Genomic DNA, 25,492 nt, shown 5'->3' with positions numbered 1-25,492 from the left:
CTCCAAACGGAAACTTTCTACCCACTAAACAGTAATTCCCCGCTTCCTCCTCTCCCCATCCCCTGGTCACCTCTAATCTACTTTTTGTCTCTATGAATTTGTCTGTTCTACATATTTAAAAACAGTGGAGCCATACAATACTTGACCTTTTGTTGCTGGTCCGTTTCACTTACCCAGTGCCGTAGAGTCGGTTCCGACTCATAGCGACCTTATAGGACAGACTAGAACTGCCCCAATAGAGTTTCCAAGGAGCGCCTGGCGGATTCAAACTGCAGACCCTTTGGTTAGCAGCCGTAGCACTTAACCACTACGCCACGAGGGTTTCCCTATTTCACTTAGCATAATATTTTCAGGGTTTCTCCATACTGTAGCAGGTATCAGAACTTCATTTTTTATAGTTGAAGTAGTATTCCATTGTATGTATATGCCACATTTAATCCATTCATCAGTTGATGGACCGTTTGACTATTGTGAATAATGCTGCTATGAGCATTGGTGCACACATCTGTTGTTGAGTCCCTGTTTTCAGTTCTTTTGGGTATGCATATACCTTTTAATATGTTTCTGGAAAAAGATGCATAATAGCATTTGCTAGAATTTGTGAGTTAGCTCTTCTTACAGTGAAGATGGGAGTGTGAGCTGATAGAATCTTCTTAGAAAAACAATTCGCAGTAGGTTTTAAGAACCCTGAATGTATTTAAGGTTTTGACTCAGTTGTTTCATGTCTTTGACTCTCTTCTGAGAAAGTCATTTGAGATGGACATAAATATAGTTCTGGTCATTCCTGTAATATTATTTTTAGGAGGGATAATTGAAATCGCCAACGTTTTTAATAGTGTTGAAAATATAAACAAATTAGATATTCATAAAATGGAGTATTATAAACTCAGTTAAGTTTTTAAAGAACATTTAATCTCATAGGAATATACCCAATAAAAGTGAATAGTATACTCACATAAATGTGATTCCAGTTGTATATCCATGTGGAAGTACTTTTGGAGATGGGATTATATAGTGATATTGAGGTCTGGGCCACCATGCCCTTTCAAGACTGACTCTCTCAATCTCCTAGTGTCTGAGAGCAGTGGCGCCACCTTGCTCAAGATTTCTGCCTTCCCCAGGGGAGGGCCGTCCAGCTCTAGGGCGCCTCTGATACAGTTTCTCCCTTGCTCCATCCTGCTCCCCTCAGCCCAGGTCTTACTGTGAGTCCTCTCCAGGAAGCCTGCATGCAAATCTGGGAGTCCATTTCTTGGGGATTCAGGCCTACAACAGATTGCAAAGGATTTCTGCTTTCTTTCTTATAAATGCTGTTTTTTCCTCTGTTTAAAGTCAGGGGCAAAAACTATTTAGAAAGACAGGTACCTTTTTAAAAATGGGGACTCTCTCCTGTATATCATAAAGGAAGGCCAGAAAGTAAGAACTTCATGTGGTTCTGGATTATCTGTTGAGGCAGGTTAACTGTTAGATTTTTCTGTTCATCCAGCAGAAATGGTGGTTTTACACATCTGTATAGACCATAATGTTTTCTATTTGTATTTTAGTGTAAAGAACTCGCCAAGTCCAAGGCAGAAGTGGCCTGCATTGCTGTGTATGAAACAGATGTGTTTGTCGTTGGAACAGAGAGAGGACGTGCTTTCGTCAATACCAGGAAGGATTTTCAGAAAGATTTCGTAAAATACTGTATGCATTTGATTTTTATCTTTTGTCTTTCATAAATCTTAAATCTAAATATTTATGGGTAAGACATGCCGTAGTTACTTCTAAGCCAGAAAGAGAATTATGCTAAATACCACTTTCTGAAATGTCCAAGGGGTCATTTCAAAATGCTCAGAGTGAATCACTGAAATTATATAAGGGTGATTACTGGAGAATTTAGGAAAAATTGTAAATATTTATTGTTCCCTGCCCCTTGCAAGGCATTACTCTGCATTGGTGGAAGACGTTAGAGTGAAAGTAGAGAAATTAGGATTGCTTAAATGTTCTTATTCAGATGAGTAATTCTTTTCTTGATGTTTGAAAACAAGTTTCCTTGCGGACGAGGTTTTTGCAGCATCACACGAAGTTAAATAGGCCTCCCACTCCTTCAGTGGGATCGATTTGTCAAAAATCTTAAAGGAATATTGGGATCTTCCAGTTGGGAGAATTGGGGAGCTTTTAGACCTTTGAGCAAAGGCACTAAAAAATTTACTGTCACTCCTTGGTGACATCATTTACTTTGGTCAGGATATGTGCACTTCACCTACATTCAGTGGTGCCTTTCCCATCACCAAAAATAACAAGCGTCTGCTATCTTGAGAGTGCCCTCCTACCCCAATCCTTGGTAACCACCAATGAGCAACGGTCTCTGTATATTTATCCCTTCTTGTCTTTTTATAAAAGTACAATCATACAATATTTGTCATTTTGTGATTGACTTATTTCACGTGGAATAATGTCCTGCAGATTCATTTACATACGTTTCGAGGACTTGTCGTCGTTCTTTATGGCTGTGTAGAATTCTGTTGTATGTGTGTACACACTTTGTTTATCCATTCATCCATTGTTGGGCACTCGGGTTATTTCTGTGTTTTTGCTATTGTGAATGCTGCTGCAATGACAGGTGTCATATGCCTGTCATTGTCTTGTTCATGAGATTTCTAGAGTTCATACCTAGGAGTAGGATGGCTGTTTCATAAGGTATATCTATTTTTAACTTTTTGAGGAAATGCCACACTCTTTTCTACGTGGTTGTACCATTTTACAGTCCGGCCAGCAGTGGATAAGGGCTCTGATCTCCCCACATCCTTGCTAGCATTTTTTTTTTTTTTATCAGCACCATTTTCGCAGTGGTGAGGTGGTGTCTTACTGTAGTTTGGATTTACATCTTTCTAATGGGCCCTGGTAGCGCAGTGGCTGAAGAACTATGACTGCTAACCAAAAGAGCTGTTTTTCGGACCCACCAGCCACTCCTCGGAAGCCCTACGAGGCAGTTCTACTCTGTCCTGTAGGGTCGCTAGGAGTCAAAATTGATTGGGCAGCAATGGGTTAGTTGGGAATGGTTGAGAGCATCTTTTCATGTGTTTGTTGGCCGCCTGAATATCCTCTTTGGTAAAGTGTCTGTTTATGCCCTTTGCACATTTTTTAATTACATTGTCTTTGTTGTTGAGTTGTTGAAGTTTCTGTATATTCTAGAGATTAGACATTTACTAGATACGTTATTTCTGAGGTTTTTTTCCAATTTGTAGGTTCTGTTTTTACTCTTTTGATGAGCGTAAGTACTTAACTTTTAGGAGGTCCCAGTTATCTGATCTGTAGTCTGTTCTTTGTGCATTTTTAGTTGTATTTGATGATCTGTTTTTTAAAAAATTAGGTCCCATAATTTTTTTTTTAATACTTTGTGTTTTAGGTGAAAATTTACAGCACACATTAGTTCCCCCCTTAAAAATTTATACGCAAATTGTTTTGTGACATTGGTTGCAATCCTCTCAGTGTGTTAGCACTCTCCCCCTTTCCTTTTACACCCCAGGTTTCCCTGTGTTTACTCATCAAGATTTACTATCTCTTCCTACCTTCTAGTCTTTCCTTTCGGGCAGGTATTGCCTGTTAGATCTCCTGTACTTGATTGAACTAAGTTCCTCACATGTGTTATTGCTTGTTTATAGGCCTGTCTAATCTTGGCTGAAAGGTGGACTTCAGAAGTGGCTTCAGTTCTGAGTCAGCAGGGGGTCCGTGGGCCATAGTTTTGGGGCCCCGGCCCCTCTAGTCTTTGGTAGACCAGTAAGTCTGGTCCTCTTTTTGCGAATTTGAATTTAGTTCTACATTTGTATCCCACTCTGTCGGGAACCCACTATTATGATCCCTATCAGAGCAGTCCGTGGTGGTTGCTGGGCACCAACTAGTTCTTCTGGGTTCAGGCTGATGTAGGCTGTGGTTCGTGTGGTCCATTAGACCTTCTGACTGATATTTTCCTTGTGTCTTTGGTTTTCTTCATTCTCCTTTGCTCTCAATATGTTGCTACTCATCAAAGTACGATGTAGAACATTTTCTTTATGAACTATGTTATGCCATGATTCCCAGCCCTAAGCCCCAAAAACTCAGTTCCTCACGGTGTTTGGATGTATCTAGGAAGCTTCTGTGGCTTTGCCTTGGTCAGGTTGTGCTGACTTCCCCTATGTTGTGTGTTGTCTTTCCTTTCATCGAAGTTAACATTTGCCTGCTATCTAGTTAGTGATTTGCCCTCTCCTCTCCTCCCCTTCCTCTTAACCATCAAAGATGTTTTTTTTTTCTGTGTGTAAACCTTTTCTTGAGTTTTTATAATAGTGGTTTTGTACAATTTTTGTACTTTGGTGATTGATGTATTTGACTCAGCATAATGCCCTCCAGAGTCACCATGTTGTGAGGTGCTTCACAGATTCACCATTGTTCTTTATCATCGCCTGCTATTCCATTGTGTGTATGTGCTGTAATTTGTTTATCCATTCCTCTGTCGATGGGCACTTAGGTTGTTTCCATCTTTTTGTTGTTGTGAATAATGCTGCAGTGAACATGGGTGTGCATATGTCTGTTGGTGCAATGGCTCCTACTTCCCTAGGATATATTCTTGGGAGTGGGATTGCTGTATTGTATGATATTTCTATTTCTAGCTTTGTAAGGAAGCTCTGTATTGTTTTCCAAAATGGATGTACCATTTTGCATTCTCACCAGCAAGTGTGTAAGAGTTCCAGTCTTCCCTTAGCCTCTCCAATGTTTGTTATTTTTGGTTTTTTTGATTTGTGCCTGTAGGTTGGGGATGAGATTGTACCTCGTTGTAGTTTTGATTTGCATTTCTTTAATGGCTAATGGTAACAAGCATTTCCTCACGTGTCTTTTAGCTGCCTGAACGTCGTCTTTGGTGAAGTGTCTGTTCATATCCTTTGCCCATTTTTTAATTGATTATTTGTCTTTTTGTTACTCGGGTGTTGAAGTATTCTGTAGATTTTAGAGATTTGACCCTTGTTGGATATGTCATAGCCAAAAATTTCTTCCTAGTCTGTAGGTTCTCTTTTTACTGTTTGGTAGTCTCCTGATGAGCATCAGTGTTTAATTTCCAGGAGCTCCCAGATACCTAGTTTATCTTACGGTGTTTGTGCGTTGTCGGTTATGATTTGTAATTGGATTTATGGTATCAGGGTTCTGCTGGCTTCTTAGAATGAATTTGGGAATATTCCTTCCTTTTCTATGCTCTGAAATAGTTTGAGTGGTACTGGTGTGAGCTCTTCTCTGAATATTTGGTAGAATTCTACAGTGAAGCCTTTTGGGCGAGGGTTCTTTGTTGTTGTTGGTAATTTTTTTGATTACTTTCAATCTCTTCTCTTGTTAGGGGTCTGTACAGATTTTCTGTCTCAGTTTGTCTTTAGGTAAACAGTGTGTTTCTAGAAATTTGTCCATTTCTTTTAGGTTCTCAAATTTGTTGGAGTATGGTTTTTCATGGTATCCCGTTATAACCCTTTTTATTTCAGTTGAGTCTGTTGTGATGTCCCCCATCTCATTTCTTATTCGGGTTATTTGTTTCCTCTACTGTTTTTCTTTTGTCAGTTTGGCCAGTGGTTTGTCAGTTTTATCTTTTTAAACAACCAACTTTTGGTCTTATTGATTCTCTCTATTGTTTTTCTGTTTTCTATTTCATTTATTTCTGCTCTTACTGTTTCCCTTCTTCTGGTGGCTGTGGGCTTCTTTTGCTGTTCTCTCTCATATAACTGATGTTTTGATGTGTGCACTATTGCTATAAATTGACCTCTGAGCACGGCCTTTGCTGTGTCCCAAAGGTTGTGGTAGGATGTGTTTTCACTCTCGTTTGATTCTAGGAGTTTTCAGATTCCATCTTTGATTTCTTCTGTTACCCAGTGGTTTTTAAGCAAAGTGTTAATCACTTTCCATGTTTGGTTTTTACTCCTTGCACTTCGTGCGACTAATTTCTACTTTTACCGCATTATGATCAGAGAAGATGCTTTGTATTGTCTCAGTGTTTTGGATTTTGTTGAAGGTTGCTGCATGACCTAGGATGTGGCCTGTCCTGGAGAATGTTCCACGTGTGTTGGAAAAGAATGTATGGTTTGCTGCTGTTGGGCAGAGTGTTCTGTATGTGTCTGTGAGGTCAGGATGGCTGATTGTGGCCTGAAGACTTACCTTCTGTATCTTTGAGCTTCTTTCTTTATGTTCTGTTCTTTACTGAGAGTGAAGTCTCCTACTATTATTGTGGAACCGTCAATTTCTCTTTTCAGTGCTGTTAGAGTTTGCTTTATGTATTTTGGAGTGCTGTTGTTGGGTGCGTAGATGTTTATTAAGGTTATGTCTTCTTGGTGGATTGTCCCTTTCATCGTTATATAATATCCTTCCTTGTCTTTTATGGGTGAATTTGTCTTCATAGTGGATTTTGTCTGAGATTCACATGACTATTCCTGTCCTTTTTCGGTTACTGTTTGCTTGGTTTATATATTTTTCCATCCTTTGATTTTCAATGTATTTATGCCTTTGTGTCTAAGGTGTGTCTCTTGTAGACAGCATCTTGATGGGTCGTGTTTTTTTTTTAATCCATTCTTTCACACACTTTCTTTACAGGAGCATTTAAACTGTTTACGTTCAGTATGATTATTGATAGGTATTAGTTTATTGCTGTCATTTTGTGGTGCCAGTGTTTTCTATGTCCCTCTCACTCCTGTGCGGAGATCCTTTTTTTGGTGTATTTTCATTTCTTTAGTTTTCATAGATTTTATGTTTACTGAGACTTTGTTATTGTTTGTTTATATTCTGATGAGTAGGTTTGTTAGTTTTTGTGGTTACCTTGAAAATTACCCTTATATTCCTAAGTTTGAACCAGTCTTTTATCACATGATATCACCTTGACTTCTCCATTCAACAGTTTTATACCTATACCATTTGTTTCCCCCTTTTATTATTTTGACATTGTCTTCCTTTACAGATTAATGTCTCTCTTTCGCTGTTTTAAGTCTTTCAGCTTTGTTTTATTATTGAGAGTTCTTTACCTAGGTTGGTATCTGGCTGATGCTTTCCTGTGTCCTAGACTCTGGTTGTTGTCTGTTGTTGTTGGTTCTCTAACTGAAGGATTCCCTTTAATATTTCTTGTAAGTTTGGTTTGTTTTTACGAATTCCCTTAATTTCTGTTTACCTGGAAATGTCCTAATTTCACCATTGTATTTAAGAGAGAGTTTTGCAGGATACATTTATTCTTAGTTGGCAGTTTTTTTCTTTCAAGATCTTATGCATGTCATCCCGTTGCCTTCTTGCCTGCATAGTTTCTGCCAAGTAATCAGAGCTTAGTCTTATTGTTTCCCCTTTGTAAGTGATTTTTGATTTTTCTCAAGCTGCTCTCAGGATTCTTTCTTCGTCTTTAGTTTAGGCAAGTGTAGTTACACGTCTTGGTGACTTTCTTTTAGAGTCTGTCCTATATGTGGTTCGTTGAGCTTCTTGATGACATTGTCTTCTTTCATGATACTTGGGAAGTTTTCTCCCAGCAAATCTCCAACAGCCTTCTCTGTGTTTTCCATTTTCTTCCCCTGTTCTGGGACTCTGATGATGTGCAAATTTTTGCTCTTGATTGGGTCTCACATAATGCCTCGCTTTTCTTCATTCTTTTCTCTGAGTTTTCTTCGGACACGGTGGCCTCCACAGATTTGTCTTCAATCTCACTGATTCTGTCTTCCATTGTTTCAAATTTGCTCCTAAAACCTTGTATTGAATTGTCCATCTCTGACATTTTGTTGCTTATCTTTTGGAATTTTAGTTGCTGTTTCTGTATGATTTCTAATTGTTTATTTATTTGGACTTTTTGTTATTGTATTATTTCCTCGAATTCTTCTGTTGCTTTGTGGGTTTTTTTTTTTTTTTTTTTTTTTGATTTGGGGTATGTTTTCATTGGTTTTGTCTGTGTTTTCCATGATTCTTTCTGGTTTTCCTTTATCTTTTGGAGAGCCCTAAATACAAGGCTTCTGAACTGCATTTCAGGTTGTCCCACTGTCTTTTCTTCCACCAGAACATCCTCTGTTTCCTTATTTTGGTCACTTGCTGGAACCATCTTGTCCTGCTTTTTAAAATATTTTGATATTGTCTGCCGTCTCTGAGACGTTAAGGTATTCCGTATTTATTGACGTTGTGATCGTTTGTTTCATCCTCCTTCTTTGTATTATTTTGTTAGGGTGGGCGTTGTGGGCATGCCGTGCTCTTTGTTTGGGGCACGGTAGCTCCCTACCTTGTCCGTGGACACAGTAGCTCTCACCACCTTGTCTGGGCATGCAGGCGTCAGCAGGCAGGGTGAGCCCACTTTGCCATGCACTAGTTTGGTGAGGTATTTGTGGGCCCTGTCTGCCTCCTGGTGTTGATCCAGCGGTGTGGGAGTCTTTACAGCCCCCCTCCAGGGATGTGGAGGTGTTGGACGGTGAGTCATACAGGCTTGATTCCTTCTGCTCAGCACCAGGTTGAATGGTGGGAAGAGAGGGGCAGTGCGATTCCAGTGTGATGGTAGGCATGGGTGGAGGATTGTCCGGTTGTGGTGGCAGGAAGTGAGGGAGTGCCAGCAGGAACACAAGGTGGCATACGGGGCTGGGTGGTAGGGTGAACAAAAGAGAGAGAAAGTAGAAGAGTGACTGGCAGATGGGGGCAAGATGAACCTGGGGACTGGTGGAAGGGGATGCTGAGGGGTCATATGTGGATAGGTGGGAGGGTGAAAGAGAGGGAAAAAAAAGGAAAGAAGAAAAAAATTGATGCAGTGGGTCTGAGTGGGGGAGGAACCTGGGGTGGCAGTGGTTTGGTGGGTGTCTAGCCACTGCGGTATGCTGTGGCCTTACAGTTGGGGGTACAAGTGGTATACAGGGCTAGGTGGGAGGCAGAAAGAAAGGAAAAAAAAATGGTGCAGTGGGAACTGATGGATGGGGACATAGGGACCCAGAGCGGCAGCAGGCCAGCTGCTCTGTACTCGTTTTGGTGAGGCAAGGCCCAGTGGAAAGGGTTAGAGTTGGTGTATAGGGCTAGATGGGTAGGAGAAGGAAAAGGAAGAATGAGGGAAAAAGAGCAAGGAAAAGAAAAGGTGCAGTGGGAACTGGTGGGTGGGGGTGTGAGGGACCCAGGGTGGCAGTGGGGTGGGCCAGTGGCTGTCTAGCCAAGGTGAAGTGGCATGGCTTGGAAGGAAGGGTGGAGGTAGGGTATGGAGTAGCTGTGAGTCTCATGGTTTTGTCCTTCTCGCTGTCTTGCAGGAACTTTATAGTTGTCGTATACCTCCTTTTCTACAGTTTCTCCTACTAACATCTTGCATTACTGCAATACAGTTGTCAAAGTTGATAAAGAAGTATTAGTATTTTTATGGGTTTTGACAAGTGCATAAAAATGTCATGTCTCCATAGTACCATACAGAATAGTCTCACTTTCCTAAAAATGCCCTGTGCTCCACCTGGTCATCCCTCCCCTCCCTGGAGAGTCTTTTGTGGTGGCAGTCTTTTCATGTTTACATTTATAGCTGATAAATTACTTTGTAAACTTCAAACTTCAGGTTGCTAACATGTGCTTTATATTTTTAGTTACAGCTACCCTTACTTCAGGGATGATCACCATTTCATGTTACTTCCACATTGAACTCATTTCTCTCTTGTAGGTTTTCATTAAAAAATTAGCCCTCTCTCCTTTATCCTTTCTATTTTTATAACAAATTATAAATGTTTGGCTAGAGTACAAGAAACAATACCCTTACTAAAGGCTAAATATGAAGATATTTGAAATGGGTCTTTTCAGTTATTAATTACTTTACAGGTGTTGAAGAAGAAGAAAAGGCTGCAGAGATGAACAAGATGAAGTCTCCCAGCCAGGCAAACCGGATGAGTGTGGATGCCGTGGAGATCGAGACTCTCAGGAAGACCGTCGAGGACTATTTCTGTTTCTGCTATGGTAAGATCACGCACTTCAGGGTTTTGCAGGGTGAATTACATAATTAATGTCAAAAGTCATACAGTGCTCATTTTCACAAATGGAGTGGATTAATTTCCAAATACTGGGTTAACAGCAGGAAAAACCTTGTGTACCGTTTCTGTTTTGGAAGAACCCAGAAACAAATGTAGTTATTAGAGCAGTTTATTTCGATATGAGTGCCAGCAAAACCACCTTTTGTTAATTCAGTCACATGATTCAACAAAGTGTTTTTTTGAAACACAAACCTCTTTTAAGAAAACGGTCAAAAGTGGGAGAACACAGGTTGTGATGGTTTATAGGCAAAATTCAAGTCTGGGAGTGGGTTTTCCAGCATTCGTGGGGCTCACTGCCTGATCCGCACAGATAGGCTGACAGATACACCCGTCTCAGAATGTAGGTTGTGTTACTTAGTTTTTAACAAGAGTATCAACCAAAACCTGCCTGGCGTTTTATAGTAACAGTTGGAGTTTTCAGGCTTCCATATTCTTATGCAGAATTATATATGACAAGATTGTGTTTATACCAGGATAGGACCATCTTAAACAAAAAGAATAATGAAAGAGATCAGCCATTGTTCCTCTGCTTTTGTGTAGGTTTTAAAATAAAACATTTTATATACTTTCCAATTTGGCCTTTTGAATCAATTCATGATTTAAAATTTGTCCTAAGATGGAAATAGAGTCCTGTAGTACTGCAGAGTAGTTTTGGATTCAGATATTACAAAAAGGCCTAAGTGTCAGTAAGCCATGATAAACTAAACACAGCTTAGTTTTTCTCGCTACCGTTACTGAAATTCATCCTCTTTCTTCTTCCCGCCTGCTTCCCTCCCTTCCCCCCAGGAAAAGCTTTGGGCAAATCGACAGTGGTACCTGTTCCCTATGAGAAGATGCTAAGAGACCAGTCGGCTGTAGTCGTGCAGGGGCTTCCGGAAGGAGTTGCCTTTAAACACCCTGAGAATTATGATCTGGCAACCCTGAAATGGATTTTGGAGAACAAAGCAGGGATTTCTTTTATCATTAAGAGGTGAAGTGCTTTCTCCCTTCCCACCCACCAGTAGTTTTTTCATATAAAGTTGAGTAGTTAGCTTATTTTTGTGTATTTTTAAGATCTTGTTTTTAAACTTAAAAGTCACTTGAATTGTTTCTTTACAAAAATTTTGTTTTCTGTATTCACATATAGTTTTTGTTTTATTTTAATGCAGACCTTTCCTAGAGCCAAAGAAGCATCTAGGTAAGTTATTGCTTTGCTTACCTGACAGCTGGCTTGGTTCCTAGGCCCCTTTTGTCAGATTTTAATACATTTTAATGAAAGATGGTTCTTATTTTCCTTGTTGAGAAAATCATATAAGACGTTTTGAGGTGTCAGATTAGGTGTTTATATAAACCAGTAACAGCTTTAGCGAGCTGAATAATTGGAGACTTAGTTTTGTTTGCTTTACGATGTTCTCCATGTTTGATGTTTACAGCATGTCCTCTCACACACTGACCCTGCCCTCCATTGCGTTAGGCTTCATTGAGCTAATGTACGCTGAAGGCTAGCCAGAGGCCAGGCAGTGTGAGGCCCAGAACTCAGTGGGGAGGAGGCACACGATTACATGTAAGCATTAAAGCTTCTGAGTGCCGATTGTCAGGTGGAAAAGATGAGAAAAGTTCACAAAATGACCACAATAAGAACATAACATGTAGTAGTAGGATGGTTCATAGAAAGTACAGTTGTCCCTCGGTATCTGCGGGTAATTGGTTCCAGGACCCCCCCATGGACACAAAAATTGGCGAATGCTCAATTCTGTCATAAATTTGCATATAATCTATGCACACCCTTCCGTATACTTTAGCTAGATCACCTGATACCTAATACAATGGAAATGTTAGGTAAATAGTTTTATATAGTACTGTATTGTGTAGAGAATAATAAAAAGACATAAGGCGAATAATGCTCAGAGAATGAGTGCTAGAGAGAGACTGAGGACCTGTGAGATGGTGGGAGGCTGCCTCCTCACCTCATCCACGTGGATTCAGCGTAGGCAAATTCAAGTTCTACTTCTTGGAACCTTACTTCCCCTCCCCATACCAAATAGTTTCTTTCTTTTGTTTTTTTTTTTTTAATTGTGTTTTAGGTGAAAGACTACAGCTCCAGTTAATTTCTTATACAAAAATACAGACACAGCAGTTGCAATCCCTGTAATGTGACAACACACTCCCCCTTTCCACCCAGGGTTTCTCATGTCCATCCATCCAGCTCTTGTCCCTTCTGTCTACCTTCTCATCCTGCCTCCGGACCGGAGCCACCCATTGGGTGCAGTGTGTCTGCTTGAACTAAGAAGTAGACTCTTTGTGATTATTTTAGGTTTTATGGTCCTGTCTAATCTTTCTCTGAAGAGTGGGCTTCAGGAATTGTTTCAGTTCTGGGCTATCAGTACTTCACTTTCTCCTGCTGGCAGAGTAGGTTTTCATTGTACGTATGAACCGCATTTTTTTAATCCATTCATCTGTTGGTGGGCATTTAGGTTGTTTCCACCTTTAGGCTATTGTGAATAGTGCTGTAATGACCATTGTGTACAAGTCTTTTTTGGGTCTCTGCTTTGAAGTCTTCTGGGTATATACCTAGGAGTGGAATTGCTGGGTCATGTGGTAGGCCCAGTTTCTTTTTTTTTTTTTTGAGGAATTGCGACACTATTTCCACAATGGCCGTACCATTTTACATTCCCACCAGCAGTGGATAAGTGTTCCAATTTCCCCACATCCTTGCCAACATTTCTTACTTTTTTTTTTTTTTTTAACTTTTTTATCTTAGCCATCCTAGTGAGAGTGAAATGGAACCTCGCATGTGGGATGTGGTTTTCATTTGCATCTTTGTGATGGGTAATGACACTGAGCATGCTTTCATTTTATAATGTAAGGGTTTAAATTCATCTTTTTGCATATGCGTATGCTGTTGTTCCTGCACAATTTGTGGAAAAGGCTGTCTTCCCCATTGAATTGCCTTGGAATCTGTGTTGACATTCTTTTATATAGTGAATCATGTTGTGTGTGAATGAGGACAATTTAATTCTACCCTTCCAGTCTGGTTGCTTATTATTTCTTGTTCTTGTTTCTCCAGCTAGAACACGTAATGCAGTACTGAATGGCAGTGGCAAGAGTAGACCTGTTCTCCGTGTTAGCGTGAAAGCATTCAGTCCTTCATCATGAAGGATGATGTGAGCTGTGGTTTTCATGAATACATCCTTTATAATATTGAGATAAAAAAAAAAAAACCAGTGCCATCAAGTTGATTCTGACTCATAGCGACCCTATAGGACAGAGTAATAACTGCCCCATAGAGTTTCTAAGGGGTGCCTGGCGGATTCGAACTGCTGATCCTTTGGTTAGCAGCTGTAGCACTTAACCACTATGCCACCAGGGTTTCTGATATTGAGATAGAAAAGATTTATTTCATAGACTTTATTTTTTAGAGCTGTTTTAGATGTACAGAAAAATTGTGCAGAAAGTACAGAGAGATCTCATGTAGCCCTCCAGCCTGTGCCTCCTTCTGTTAAGGTTTTACATTCCTGTGGTGTATTTGTTACAATTGATCAGTCAAAACCGATACATTATTATTAACTAAAATCTATAGATTAGGGTTCACTCTTTGTGTTGTAAGAATTTAAAAAAATTGTTTTTGATTTTTAAAATCCAGAATTTTTTTTTTTTTTGAAGGAAGGAATCTGGCCATGGTGGCTTTTTTGAACACTGGACCAAGGCTCATGTAAAGTAGAGCATATTTCCAGACCCAGAAGTGATACTGGTTATTACTGTTCAGACTATTTGGGGCTACATATTCTGTTATTTACGGTATAAAGAATCCTACCTCATATGTTCAGATAAACATTTGTGCCACTTTACCATCAATCATAATTACAAATTGTATAGTATTATAAAACTCTTAAAGTGAAATATAATAAAGTATAATTTTGGAATATGGCACAGGTTCCGTAATTAAACGTTCTTTACTTACTGTAACATTCAGCATTTTGAATATTCAAACTGTAAATAAAAAATGGATTCAACTTAATGTTAGACAACCAAAAAACCAAAACCTACTATCATTAAGTCGATTCCAACTCATAGTGCCCCTATAGGATTTCCAAAGGGTTTCCATAGGGTTTCCAAAGCTGTAAATATTTTTTTTAATTTTTATTGTGCTTTAAGTGAAAGTTTACATACCAAGTCAGTCTCTCATACAAAAATTTATATGTACCTTGCTATATACTCCTAATTGGTCTCCCCCTAATGAGACAGCACACTCCTTCCTTCCATTCTCTCTTTTCCTGTCCATTCCACCAGCTTCTGACCCCCTCTATCCTCTTATCTCCCCTCCAGATAGGAGATGCCAACATAGCCTTATATGTCTACTTCATCCAAGGAGTTCATTCTTCACCAGCATCATTTTCTGTCCCATTGTCCAGCCCAGTCCCTGTCTGAAGAGTTGGCTTTGGGAATGGTTCCTGCCTTGGGCTAACAGAAGGTCTGGGGACCATGACCACCAGGGTTCTTCTAGTCTCAGCAGACCATTCAGTCTGGTCTTTTTACGAGAATTTGGGGTCTGCATCCCACTGCTCTCCTGTTCCCTCGGGTTTTCTGTTGTTGTTCCCTTTCAGGACAGTCGTTGGTTGTAACCGGGCACCATCTAGTTCTTCTGGTCTCAGGCTGATGTAGTCTCTGGTTTATGTGGCCCTTTCTGTCTCTTGGCCTCATAATTACCTTGTGTCCTTGATTCTCCTTTGCTCCAGGTGGGTTGAGACCCATTGATGCATCTCAGATGGCCACTTGCTAGCATTTAAGACGCCAGACACCACTCTCCAAAGTGGGATGCAGAATATTTTCTTAATAGATTTTATTATGCCAATTGACTTAGATGTCCCCTAAAACCATGGTCCCCAAACCCCTGCCTCTGCTACGCTGGCCTTCGAAGCATTCAGTTTATTCAGGAAACTTCTTTGCTTTTGGTTTAGTCCGGCTGTGCTGACCTCACCTGTATTGTGTGCTGTCTTTCCTGTCACCTAAAGTAGTTCTTAACTACTATCTAATTAGTGAATACCCCTTTCCCACTCTCCCTCCCTCCCCCCCTCATAACCATCAAATAATATTTTCTTCTCTGTTTAAACTATCTCTTGAGTTCTTATAATAGTGGTCTTATACAATATTTATCCATTTGCAACTAATTTCACTCAGCATAATGCCTTCCAGATTCCTCCATGTTATGAAATGTTTCACAGATTCATCACTGTTTTTTATCAATGCGTAGTATTCCATGGTATGAATATACCATGATTTATTTATCCATTCATCCGTTGATGGGCACCTTGGTTGCTTCCATCTTTTTGTTGTTGTAAACAGTGCTGCAGTGAACACGGGTGTGCATATATTTGTTTGTGTAAAGGCTCTTACTTCTCTGGGATATGTTCCAAGGAGTGGGATTGCTGGATTGTATGGTAGTTCTATTTCTAGCTTTTTAAGGAAGCACCAAATCGAAAATCTAGAATTTTTTGTGACTGGCGTATTTTTCCCTGAAGCATTCTAGATTGGACCTGGTCTGCCTTTTTCTGTTTTTTCAAGTGCTTTATTCTAGAAACGTGATTTGAAACTTGTGAGTTGTCAGTTAAAGAGTAGTTACAATTTTCCATATATTCCCTTTTCTTTAAAGGGAAGGTGTTGACAGGTGGGGAGAGAAGGGAAGCTGCTGGTTGGATGATTGTTACCCTGATTTATCTTCTTTTATGGGGAGGACAAAGTATGCTGTTTTTATAACTAACCTTGTATTAATTTTATGTGACCCTGAGCTGGGAACCTCCTTCTCTAATTTCATTTTGTATTTTAAGCCCTGTGGAAATATTAGCCATGTTCAAAAGTGTTGAGAAAACCTAAACCTAATTTTTTGTTTTTGGTTCCTAGGTGGTCGTGTGATGGTAACAGATTCTGATAGGTCCATACTATCTCCAGGTGGAAGGTAAAACACAATTTTATCAGGACTACTCTATTTTCATATCTGACAAAGATTATTATTATAATTAGAATATTAAAAGGCCTTATGTGACACGTCTCAGAAGTTTCATATGCAGTTGAATCAGAGGGAATTTTGTGAAAATGGAGTTTTTGATTAATAACGCACACATTACACATTTTTTGGCCAACTACACAACCTCCTCGCATGTTATCTTCCTAGGCACGCTGTATATGTCAACATGCATGGGCACGTTATTTACAGTTCGTTATTTGCGAACAAGTATGGTAGGTCTTGGAAACCCTGGTGGTCTAGTAGTTAAGTGCTATGGCTGCTAACCAAAGGGTCAGCTGTTCGAATCTCCAGGCGCTCCTTGGAAACTCTATGGGACGGTTCTACTCTGTCCTGTAGGGTTGCTATGAGTTGGAATCGGCACTGGGTTTGGTTTTTGGTGATTGTGGTAGGTCTGAGGTAGGGCTTGGGGTTCTGCTTTTCTGATGAGTTCCTAGGTAAAGCTGAGGTGGACCTGATGACCACACTGAATAGGAAGCTCTGACAGTAGGGTGGAATGTGAAAGTTAACATGCTACTGTATTTTCTTAAGTTTTTTTTTTTCCCAAGAAGTTAATTAAAGTACCCAGTTCAGTTGACAGCTTTTATTTGCACAAGAAATAAATGTGTACATTTCACAGTTGAGGCAGTTTTGCATTCAACTAGGTCAGGTGAGTAGTTGCACTATTTTGAGATTCAGTGGATTTACATACCAAGTGTGTGCGCTCACCATTGGGTAGTTTGATAAGAGTTCCCGTCTCCTTTCAGCTGTGGTCCCATCAAAGTGAAAACTGAACCCACGGAAGATTCTGGTACGTACTGATGCTTTTAGAATCGTTATTATGTCAAGTGAGGAAGTTTTCCTTGATTTAGAAGATTATATTTTAACATATTTATTGTTTTGTTGATAAAAAGGGCAATTAAAACAAATTATCCCTACTCTGACGTTATTTGTTAATGCTTTTTTTCTATACTAAAACCCAAAAAGATAGTTTTAGTAAATGGTAGTCAAATGCTTATTGCTAATCAGACATGTCGTAGATAAAAAATTAAAAAATTTACTTGTATTATTCTAGCAAATTTAAAGTTTTATATTTATATGTATGACCCATTTTGAGTAAATTTTTGTGTATGATTTGAGGTAAGGGTATAAATTCATTTTTTTCCTTGCAGATATCCAGTTGCCCCACCACCATGTCTTGAAAGACTCTCCTTTCTTATTGAATTGCCTTTGTCAGAAATCAATTTACTGGGTTTTCTTCTCTACTCTAAATTCTCTTTCATTTACCTGTCTGTGTATCCTTATGCCAGTGCCAAACTGATTTTCATGTAGTTTTAATGCTTGGCTTTATGTGCTGTCCGTTAACACAGGGAGAATGGTGGTACAGTTGTTCTGTTGTTCACCTCCCTTTCCCCCTTGCACCATGTAGGTGGTTAAAGTAATTTACTGGTGAAGTTCTTCCAGAGCTTAGCATGGTTTTGGATAATTTATTTAATTAACATAGGGCACCCTCCTCCCCCTGACACCTGTTCCAGGCCATTGCAGCTCCCAGTGCAGCAGCCTACCTGGCTTGGCCCCACCTATTGGCATTCAGAGTGAATTGTTAGGGAAATGGTCAGGACCCTTTAACCCAGTAATGCTAAAATTGTCCTTGCTTTTTTGGAAAGGGTGTTTCAATCTATTGTAATGTTTATTTTACACAATGTTTTTCTTTTTCTTCCTTCATGCCATGGGAAATCTCAGTTTTCTGCTGTTGAGCTTTTAGTTGATTTGCACCAAAATCATCATTTCACAAATCGTTTCCCCCTTTTTTTATCCATATATCCACCCACTGAGTGCTTAGTTTGCATCCAAAAATAAACATCCCAAAGTGAGAAGAACCGCATGTCACATCACGTTAGCTTTGTTTTTTCTACTTTACACTTCGTATTTTTATATTCTCCATTTATTTTCAATTTTATTATTATAAAAATTTTTTTTAATTATGGTAAATATATATGTAACAAATTGTTTGCCACTACTGCAGATTTTTTAAAGATATTTCTATATATTTTGGGACATAACCCCAGGGTCCAGTCAGGAGACAGCAACCATACCAGTTAAATGGAGAAATGTTTTATAAAGATTGTTAGCTGGTATAAAGTTACTGACATTGTAATTAAAAGGAGAATACCCAGGTATCATGTAAGTAACAACTCAAGGAATTGGCTGCCACCTCTAAAGCTTTGTTTTCTGTTTTTTATTTATTTATTTATTTAAAAGTATTTATTCAGTAGAGAAACTTATGTTCTTTTTAGTGAAAATATACACACAGCAGAACATAGACCCCTTTAGAAATTCCTGCACGTACCTTTCAGTGACATTGGTTACGTTCCTCACGTTGTGTCACCATTTTCACTATCTCTACTCATATTGCCTCATCAGCATTGTGCCCCCTGAAGCTTCAATTTTGACTTCTAAGACCAGTGTCTGAGGGGGGCCTGTTAGACTGGTCCTGGGACTATTGGGAAAATTGCCGTCTAGTTCTAGCTGTTGTGATGGGAAGGGCCTCCTCCGGCTTGAAGAAGTGTTAGTAGGAGTGCTCCTGACAGGAGCAGGAAGTAGATGGGAAGCCTGGTAGGAGTGTTCCTCACAGGAACAGGAAGTAGATGTGAAGCCTAGTAGGAGTGCTCCTGACAGGGACAGGAAGTAGATGGGAAGCCCAGTAGGAGTGCTCCTGACAGGAGCAGGAAGTAGATGGGAAACCCGGTAGGAGTGCTCCTGACAGGGACAGGAAGTAGATGTGAAGCCCAGTAGGAGTGCTCCTGACAGGAGCAGGAAGTAGATGGGAAACCCGGTAGGAGTGCACCTGACAGGGATAGGAAGTAGATGGGAAGCCCAGGAGGAGTGCTTCTGACAGGAGCAGGAAGTAGATGGGAAGCCCAGGAGGAGTGCTTCTGACAGGAGCAGGCAGTAGATGGGAAGCCCGGTAGGAGTGCTTCTGACAGGAGCAGGAAGTAGATGGGAAGCCCAGGAGGAGTGCTTCTGACAGGAGCAGGAAGTAGATGGGAAGCCCAGGAGGAGTGCTTCTGACAGGAGCAGGAAGTAGATGGGAAGCCCAGGAGGAGTGCTTCTGACAGGAGCAGGAAGTAGATGGGAAGCCCAGGAGGAGTGCTTCTGACAGGAGCAGGAAGTAGATGGGAAGCCCGGTAGGAGTGCTTCTGACAGGAGCAGGAAGTAGATGGGAAGCCCAGGAGGAGTGCTTCTGACAGGAGCAGGAAGTAGATGGGAAGCCCAGGAGGAGTGCTTCTGACAGGAGCAGGCAGTAGATGGGAAGCCCGGTAGGAGTGCTTCTGACAGGAGCAGGAAGTAGATGGGAAGCCCAGGAGGAGTGCTTCTGACAGGAGCAGGAAGTAGATGGGAAGCCCAGGAGGAGTGCTTCTGACAGGAGCAGGAAGTAGATGGGAAGCCCGGTAGGAGTGCTTCTGACAGGAGCAGGAAGTAGATGGGAAGTCCAGGAGGAATGCTTCTGACAGGAGCAGGAAGTAGATGGGAAGCCCAGGAGGAGTGCTCCTGACAGGGACAGGAAGTAGATGGGAAGCCCGGTAGGAGTGCTCCTGACAAGAGCGGGAAGTAGATGGGAAGCCCAGGAGGAGTGCTTCTGACAGGAGCAGGAAGTAGATGGGAAGCCCAGGAGGAGTGCTTCTGACAGGAGCAGGAAGTAGATGGGAAGCCCGGTAGGAGTGCTTCTGACAGGAGCAGGAAGTAGATGGGAAGCCCAGGAGGAGTGCTTCTGACAGGAGCAGGAAGTAGATGGGAAGCCCGGTAGGAGTGCTTCTGACAGGAGCAGGAAGTAGATGGGAAGCCCAGGAGGAGTGCTTCTGACAGGAGCAGGAAGTAGATGGGAAGCCCAGGAGGAGTGCTTCTGACAGGAGCAGGAAGTAGATGGGAAGCCCAGGAGGAGTGCTTCTGACAGGAGCAGGAAGTAGATGGGAAGCCCAGGAGGAGTGCTTCTGACAGGAGCAGGAAGTAGATGGGAAGCCCGGTAGGAGTGCTTCTGACAGGAGCAGGAAGTAGATGGGAAGCCCAGGAGGAGTGCTTCTGACAGGAGCAGGAAGTAGATGGGAAGCCCAGGAGGAGTGCTTCTGACAGGAGCAGGCAGTAGATGGGAAGCCCGGTAGGAGTGCTTCTGACAGGAGCAGGAAGTAGATGGGAAGCCCAGGAGGAGTGCTTCTGACAGGAGCAGGAAGTAGATGGGAAGCCCAGGAGGAGTGCTTCTGACAGGAGCAGGAAGTAGATGGGAAGCCCGGTAGGAGTGCTTCTGACAGGAGCAGGAAGTAGATGGGAAGTCCAGGAGGAGTGCTTCTGACAGGAGCAGGAAGTAGATGGGAAGCCCAGGAGGAGTGCTTCTGACAGGGACAGGAAGTAGATGGGAAGCCCGGTAGGAGTGCTCCTGACAAGAGCGGGAAGTAGATGGGAAGCCCAGGAGGAGTGCTTCTGACAGGAGCAGGAAGTAGATGGGAAGCCCAGGAGGAGTGCTTCTGACAGGAGCAGGAAGTAGATGGGAAGCCCGGTAGGAGTGCTTCTGACAGGAGCAGGAAGTAGATGGGAAGCCCAGGAGGAGTGCTTCTGACAGGAGCAGGAAGTAGATGGGAAGCCCGGTAGGAGTGCTTTTGACAGGAGCAGGAAGTAGATGGGAAGCCCAGGAGGAGTGCTTCTGACAGGAGCAGGAAGTAGATGGGAAGCCCAGGAGGAGTGCTTCTGACAGGAGCAGGAAGTAGATGGGAAGCCCAGGAGGAGTGCTTCTGACAGGAGCAGGAAGTAGATGGGAAGCCCAGGAGGAGTGCTTCTGACAGGAGCAGGAAGTAGATGGGAAGCCCAGGAGGAGTGCTTCTGACAGGAGCAGGAAGTAGATGGGAAGCCCAGGAGGAGTGCTTCTGACAGGAGCAGGAAGTAGATGGGAAGCCCGGTAGGAGTGCTTCTGACAGGAGCAGGAAGTAGATGGGAAGTCCAGGAGGAGTGCTTCTGACAGGAGCAGGAAGTAGATGGGAAGCCCAGGAGGAGTGCTCCTGACAGGGACAGGAAGTAGATGGGAAGCCCGGTAGGAGTGCTCCTGACAAGAGCAGGAAGTAGATGGGAAGCCCAGGAGGAGTGCTTCTGACAGGAGCAGGAAGTAGATGGGAAGTCCAGGAGGAGTGCTTCTGACAGGAGCAGGAAGTAGATGGGAAGCCCGGTAGGAGTGCTTTTGACAGGAGCAGGAAGTAGATGGGAAGCCCAGGAGGAGTGCTTCTGACAGGAGCAGGAAGTAGATGGGAAGCCCAGGAGGAGTGCTTCTGACAGGAGCAGGAAGTAGATGGGAAGCCCAGGAGGAGTGCTTCTGACAGGAGCAGGAAGTAGATGGGAAGCCCAGGAGGAGTGCTTCTGACAGGAGCAGGAAGTAGATGGGAAGCCCAGGAGGAGTGCTTCTGACAGGAGCAGGAAGTAGATGGGAAGCCCAGGAGGAGTGCTTCTGACAGGAGCAGGAAGTAGATGGGAAGCCCGGTAGGAGTGCTTCTGACAGGAGCAGGAAGTAGATGGGAAGTCCAGGAGGAGTGCTTCTGACAGGAGCAGGAAGTAGATGGGAAGCCCAGGAGGAGTGCTCCTGACAGGGACAGGAAGTAGATGGGAAGCCCGGTAGGAGTGCTCCTGACAAGAGCAGGAAGTAGATGGGAAGCCCAGGAGGAGTGCTTCTGACAGGAGCAGGAAGTAGATGGGAAGCCCAGGAGGAGTGCTTCTGACAGGAGCAGGAAGTAGATGGGAAGCCCGGTAGGAGTGCTTCTGACAGGAGCAGGAAGTAGATGGGAAGCCCAGGAGGAGTGCTTCTGACAGGAGCAGGAAGTAGATGGGAAGCCCAGGAGGAGTGCTTCTGACAGGAGCAGGAAGTAGATGGGAAGCCCGGTAGGAGTGCTTCTGACAGGAGCAGGAAGTAGATGGGAAGCCCAGGAGGAGTGCTTCTGACAGGAGCAGGAAGTAGATGGGAAGCCCGGTAGGAGTGCTTCTGACAGGAGCAGGAAGTAGATGGGAAGCCCAGGAGGAGTGCTTCTGACAGGAGCAGGAAGTAGATGGGAAGCCTGGTAGGAGTGCTTCTGACAGGAGCAGGAAGTAGATGGGAAGCCCGGTAGGAGTGCTTCTGACAGGAGCAGGAAGTAGATGGGAAGCCCAGGAGGAGTGCTTCTGACAGGAGCAGGAAGTAGATGGGAAGCCCAGGAGGAGTGCTTCTGACAGGAGCAGGAAATAGATGGGAAGCCCAGGAGGAGTGCTTCTGACAGGAGCAGGAAGTAGATGGGAAGCCCAGGAGGAGTGCTTCTGACAGGAGCAGGAAGTAGATGGGAAGCCCAGGAGGAGTGCTTCTGACAGGAGCAGAAAGTAGATGGGAAGCCCGGTAGGAGTGCTTCTGACAGGAGCAGGAAGTAGATGGGAAGCCCAGGAGGAGTGCTTCTGACAGGAGCAGGAAGTAGATGGGAAGCCCGGTAGGAGTGCTCCTGACAAGAGCAGGAAGTAGATGGGAAGCCCGGTAGGTGTGCTCCTCACAGGGACAGAAAGTAGGTAGGAAACCCAGAAGGCGGTGCAGATGCCTTTCTTTCTTCTCTAGCCTTGTGGTCTCCCTGTAGTGATCCTTTGTGGCAGAGCCTAACCAAGAGATGCTTGCAGAGTCCAAGCTTCAGCATCACAAAACAGAGTCAAAGAGGGTGGGCTTGGGGCTGAGAGAACACAGCTGAATGACTGGCATAGGCTACCCCTTGGCTACTGAGCATTCACACGCGCCCTTGTCCACATATTTGAACTTCTTTGTAACAATAGCATGATTGTTTCTATCTAACGAGATGCAGCTTCACTTCCTACACAGGGAGACATTTTTGCCCACTTCTCAAAAATAGGAAACACAAAGTCCCAGCAGTCGTCGTATCTATCTTTGGGAGGCTAATTTAGTGTCCAGTTAGGAGCTACATTGATTACTCCTCAAATTCTGTCCCAACCCAGTTTGAATACTCTCTTATAAAAAGGCTAACTGATAAAGGTTATCTCCAATAAAACTTCTATAAATGTAAAGAAAGAATAATTAATTTATACAAATAGATAATATTAAAAACACACTCAGGAAAAGCAAAGAAGAAGATACCCATAGCTGCAACAGTCTGTATTTCTGTAACTTGTCGCAAAGATTTATTTCTTCCTTAGTTTGCTATCCATTGTATTGTGCTTCCTTTGTCTTCAGTCAGGATCTTACCTGGTAAGGTTCTTTACCTGGTTGGAGGGACCTAAACTTTCATTCTAAAGGATCTGAATCGCCAATGTTTGTGCCATTTTTTGTTGCCTGTAATTTTCCATTAGCTTTTTGTAAGGGGCATGGAAGTACTGAGAGGCAATCTAGAGAATCCCATGGGCTACAGACCCTCCTGCTCCCTGACATCATGGTGTGGCAGGAAACCAGTTTCCCCTTTGGTAGTTATTAATAGCATGTGAAAGCTGGACAGTGAATAAGGAAGACCGAAAAATTGGTGCCCTTTGAATTATGGTGTTGATGGAGAATATTGAATATACATACCATGGACTGCTAGAAGAACGAACAAATCTGTCTTGGAAGAAGTACAGCCAGCATACTCGTTAGAAGCAGGGATGGCGAGATGTAGTCTCACATGTGTTGGACGTGTTATCAGGAGGGACCAGTCTCTGGAGAAGGACTTGGTAAAATAGAAGGTCAGCAAAAAAGAGGAAGCTGCTTGACCAGATGGATTGACAGCAGTGGCCACAAGAATGAGCTCAAACAGCAGTGATTGTGAGGATGGCGCACAACCAGACAGTGTTTTCGTTCCACTGTCTCTGGGGTCGCTGTGAGTTGGAATTGACTCGATGGCACATAACAAGAACTACAATTGGCAGCTAGTAGCGTAACCGTTCTTTGCCTGTTGCTGGAGGAATTTAATATGCTTCTGCTTTTCCAGCAAAAATAATTTTGGAGCTGTTTCTCCAGTGGAAAATCATCTCTGCAGAGCTTTCAAAATCACATACACACAGCGCTAAGTTCATCAGGGGTTTGGAATGACTGTGGCTGAATATTTTAGTCTGAAATGTGTATGTGTACCCACCTGTTGTTCATTTCTTATGCTTGTCTGAGAGTACTATTTATCCCTGAGGTGGGGAGAGGCGAGAGGCTAGAACCTGTGATCTTTCGGTAAAATCCGCATTTCTTTTTTGAATGCCCCTGCTAGCTAACCCTTTTTGGCTGCCCAGGAAGGGTTGTTGGTTTTTGATGACTGAATGGGTTTACTTTCTTTCCTAAAACTTCATTGAAGTATATATAAAGGAAAGTATGCAAAGCGTAAGTATTTAGCTCAACAGACGATGTACGTACATGCCTCGGAAACTTAACATCCTGAGGAAAACACAGAACGTTCATAACGCCTGGAGGAGGCCACCTGGTGCTCCCCTCTCACTGCCCCTCTCCCGGAGTTATCCACTTGGTTGATTTCTAACAGCATAGATTTGTCTATTTTAACCCTCATGTAAGTGGAATTATGCAATGATTCCTTTTGTGTCTGGCCACAAAGGTTCACTTCAGATTATCTGTCCTCCTTGTGAGCAAAGCTTTATGCAGAAAGGTGTGCCTCGTATCCTAGTTAATGAAGGGATTTATTGGAAGGAAAAAAAAATCAATGTATCATTATTGAAACAGTGAATAATCATGCTGTCTGGACCCTGGAATATTGAATCGTTAAAACAGCTATGTACGATTGATCACTCAATGGCTTGTAAAATTTTTTTATTTTTATTTTATTGTGGTAAAATATAAAAACAAAACGTGTCATTTCAACTGTTTTTATGTATACAATTTAATGACGTGAATTGCATTCACCGTGTTGTACAGCCATCATGACTTATGGTTTCCAGATATTTCCACCCCCTTAACAGAAAGTTAGCTTTTAATGTGAAGTGAAAGTAGAGTGTGACTGATTTTCCATTCCCAAGGTAAGGACTTGTTAGAGGAAAAAGAGAGCAAGTAATCCCAGAGTATTGATAGTGATTAAAACATTGATTTTGTTGGGTTTTAGGAGACACCCCCTCCCAGCATACAAACTGGTAAACTTTTGTCCTTTCAAAAATCTGTAAAATATATATGCTTTAGTTTGCATTACTGGGGGGAAAGAGGAGGGCTTCCCTCTACAGTCTAAATGCCCTGACATGTAACCATATGATTTCATTTGCTTTCACAGGGATTTCCCTGGAAATGGCAGCTGTGACGGTAAAGGAAGAATCAGAAGACCCTGATTACTACCAATACAACATTCAAGGTAATGCTACCTTAGAGAGTTTTTCTTTTCGAATGGTATTCGAGGTTAAAATTAAAATCTGCTTACCAATTCCCTTTTTAAAAAAATATTATTTTATTGTTTGTCCCTTGATTGGCATATATGTTTGTAATTTATTATTGGAATAAAACAGATTTCAAAATTGGGACATGAAATAAACTCATAATCTCAAATACTCAGTGTTAAATATGGAAATGGAAAATAGT

General features: G+C 42.2%; 1 protein-coding gene across 12 annotated transcripts in view; it reads left to right on the top strand.

Annotated features, from left to right (window-relative positions):
* Window positions 1-25,492, top strand: part of LOC126087354 (general transcription factor II-I) — a 138,715-nt gene that overhangs the window by 30,479 nt on the left and 82,744 nt on the right. For all 12 annotated transcript variants that reach the window (XR_007519738.1, XM_049904760.1, XM_049904759.1 and 9 more), the window contains exons 3-9: window positions 1,542-1,680; window positions 9,775-9,909; window positions 10,770-10,953; window positions 11,132-11,160; window positions 15,861-15,915; window positions 16,728-16,771; window positions 25,191-25,268. Coding sequence is in view for 11 of the 12 variants with exons in the window: in XM_049904760.1 (XP_049760717.1) it covers window positions 1,542-1,680; window positions 9,775-9,909; window positions 10,770-10,953; window positions 11,132-11,160; window positions 15,861-15,915; window positions 16,728-16,771; window positions 25,191-25,268 (664 nt within the window). In the remaining variant the exon portion in view is untranslated. The remainder of the gene's footprint in view (window positions 1-1,541; window positions 1,681-9,774; window positions 9,910-10,769; window positions 10,954-11,131; window positions 11,161-15,860; window positions 15,916-16,727; window positions 16,772-25,190; window positions 25,269-25,492) is intronic.

Source organism: Elephas maximus, chromosome 12 (assembly GCF_024166365.1).
Source record: "Elephas maximus indicus isolate mEleMax1 chromosome 12, mEleMax1 primary haplotype, whole genome shotgun sequence".
In the NCBI taxonomy this organism is placed as follows: Eukaryota; Metazoa; Chordata; class Mammalia; order Proboscidea; family Elephantidae; genus Elephas; species Elephas maximus.
Note: the sequence above shows the minus strand (reverse complement) of the source record. Positions and strands in the feature narration are given on the sequence as shown.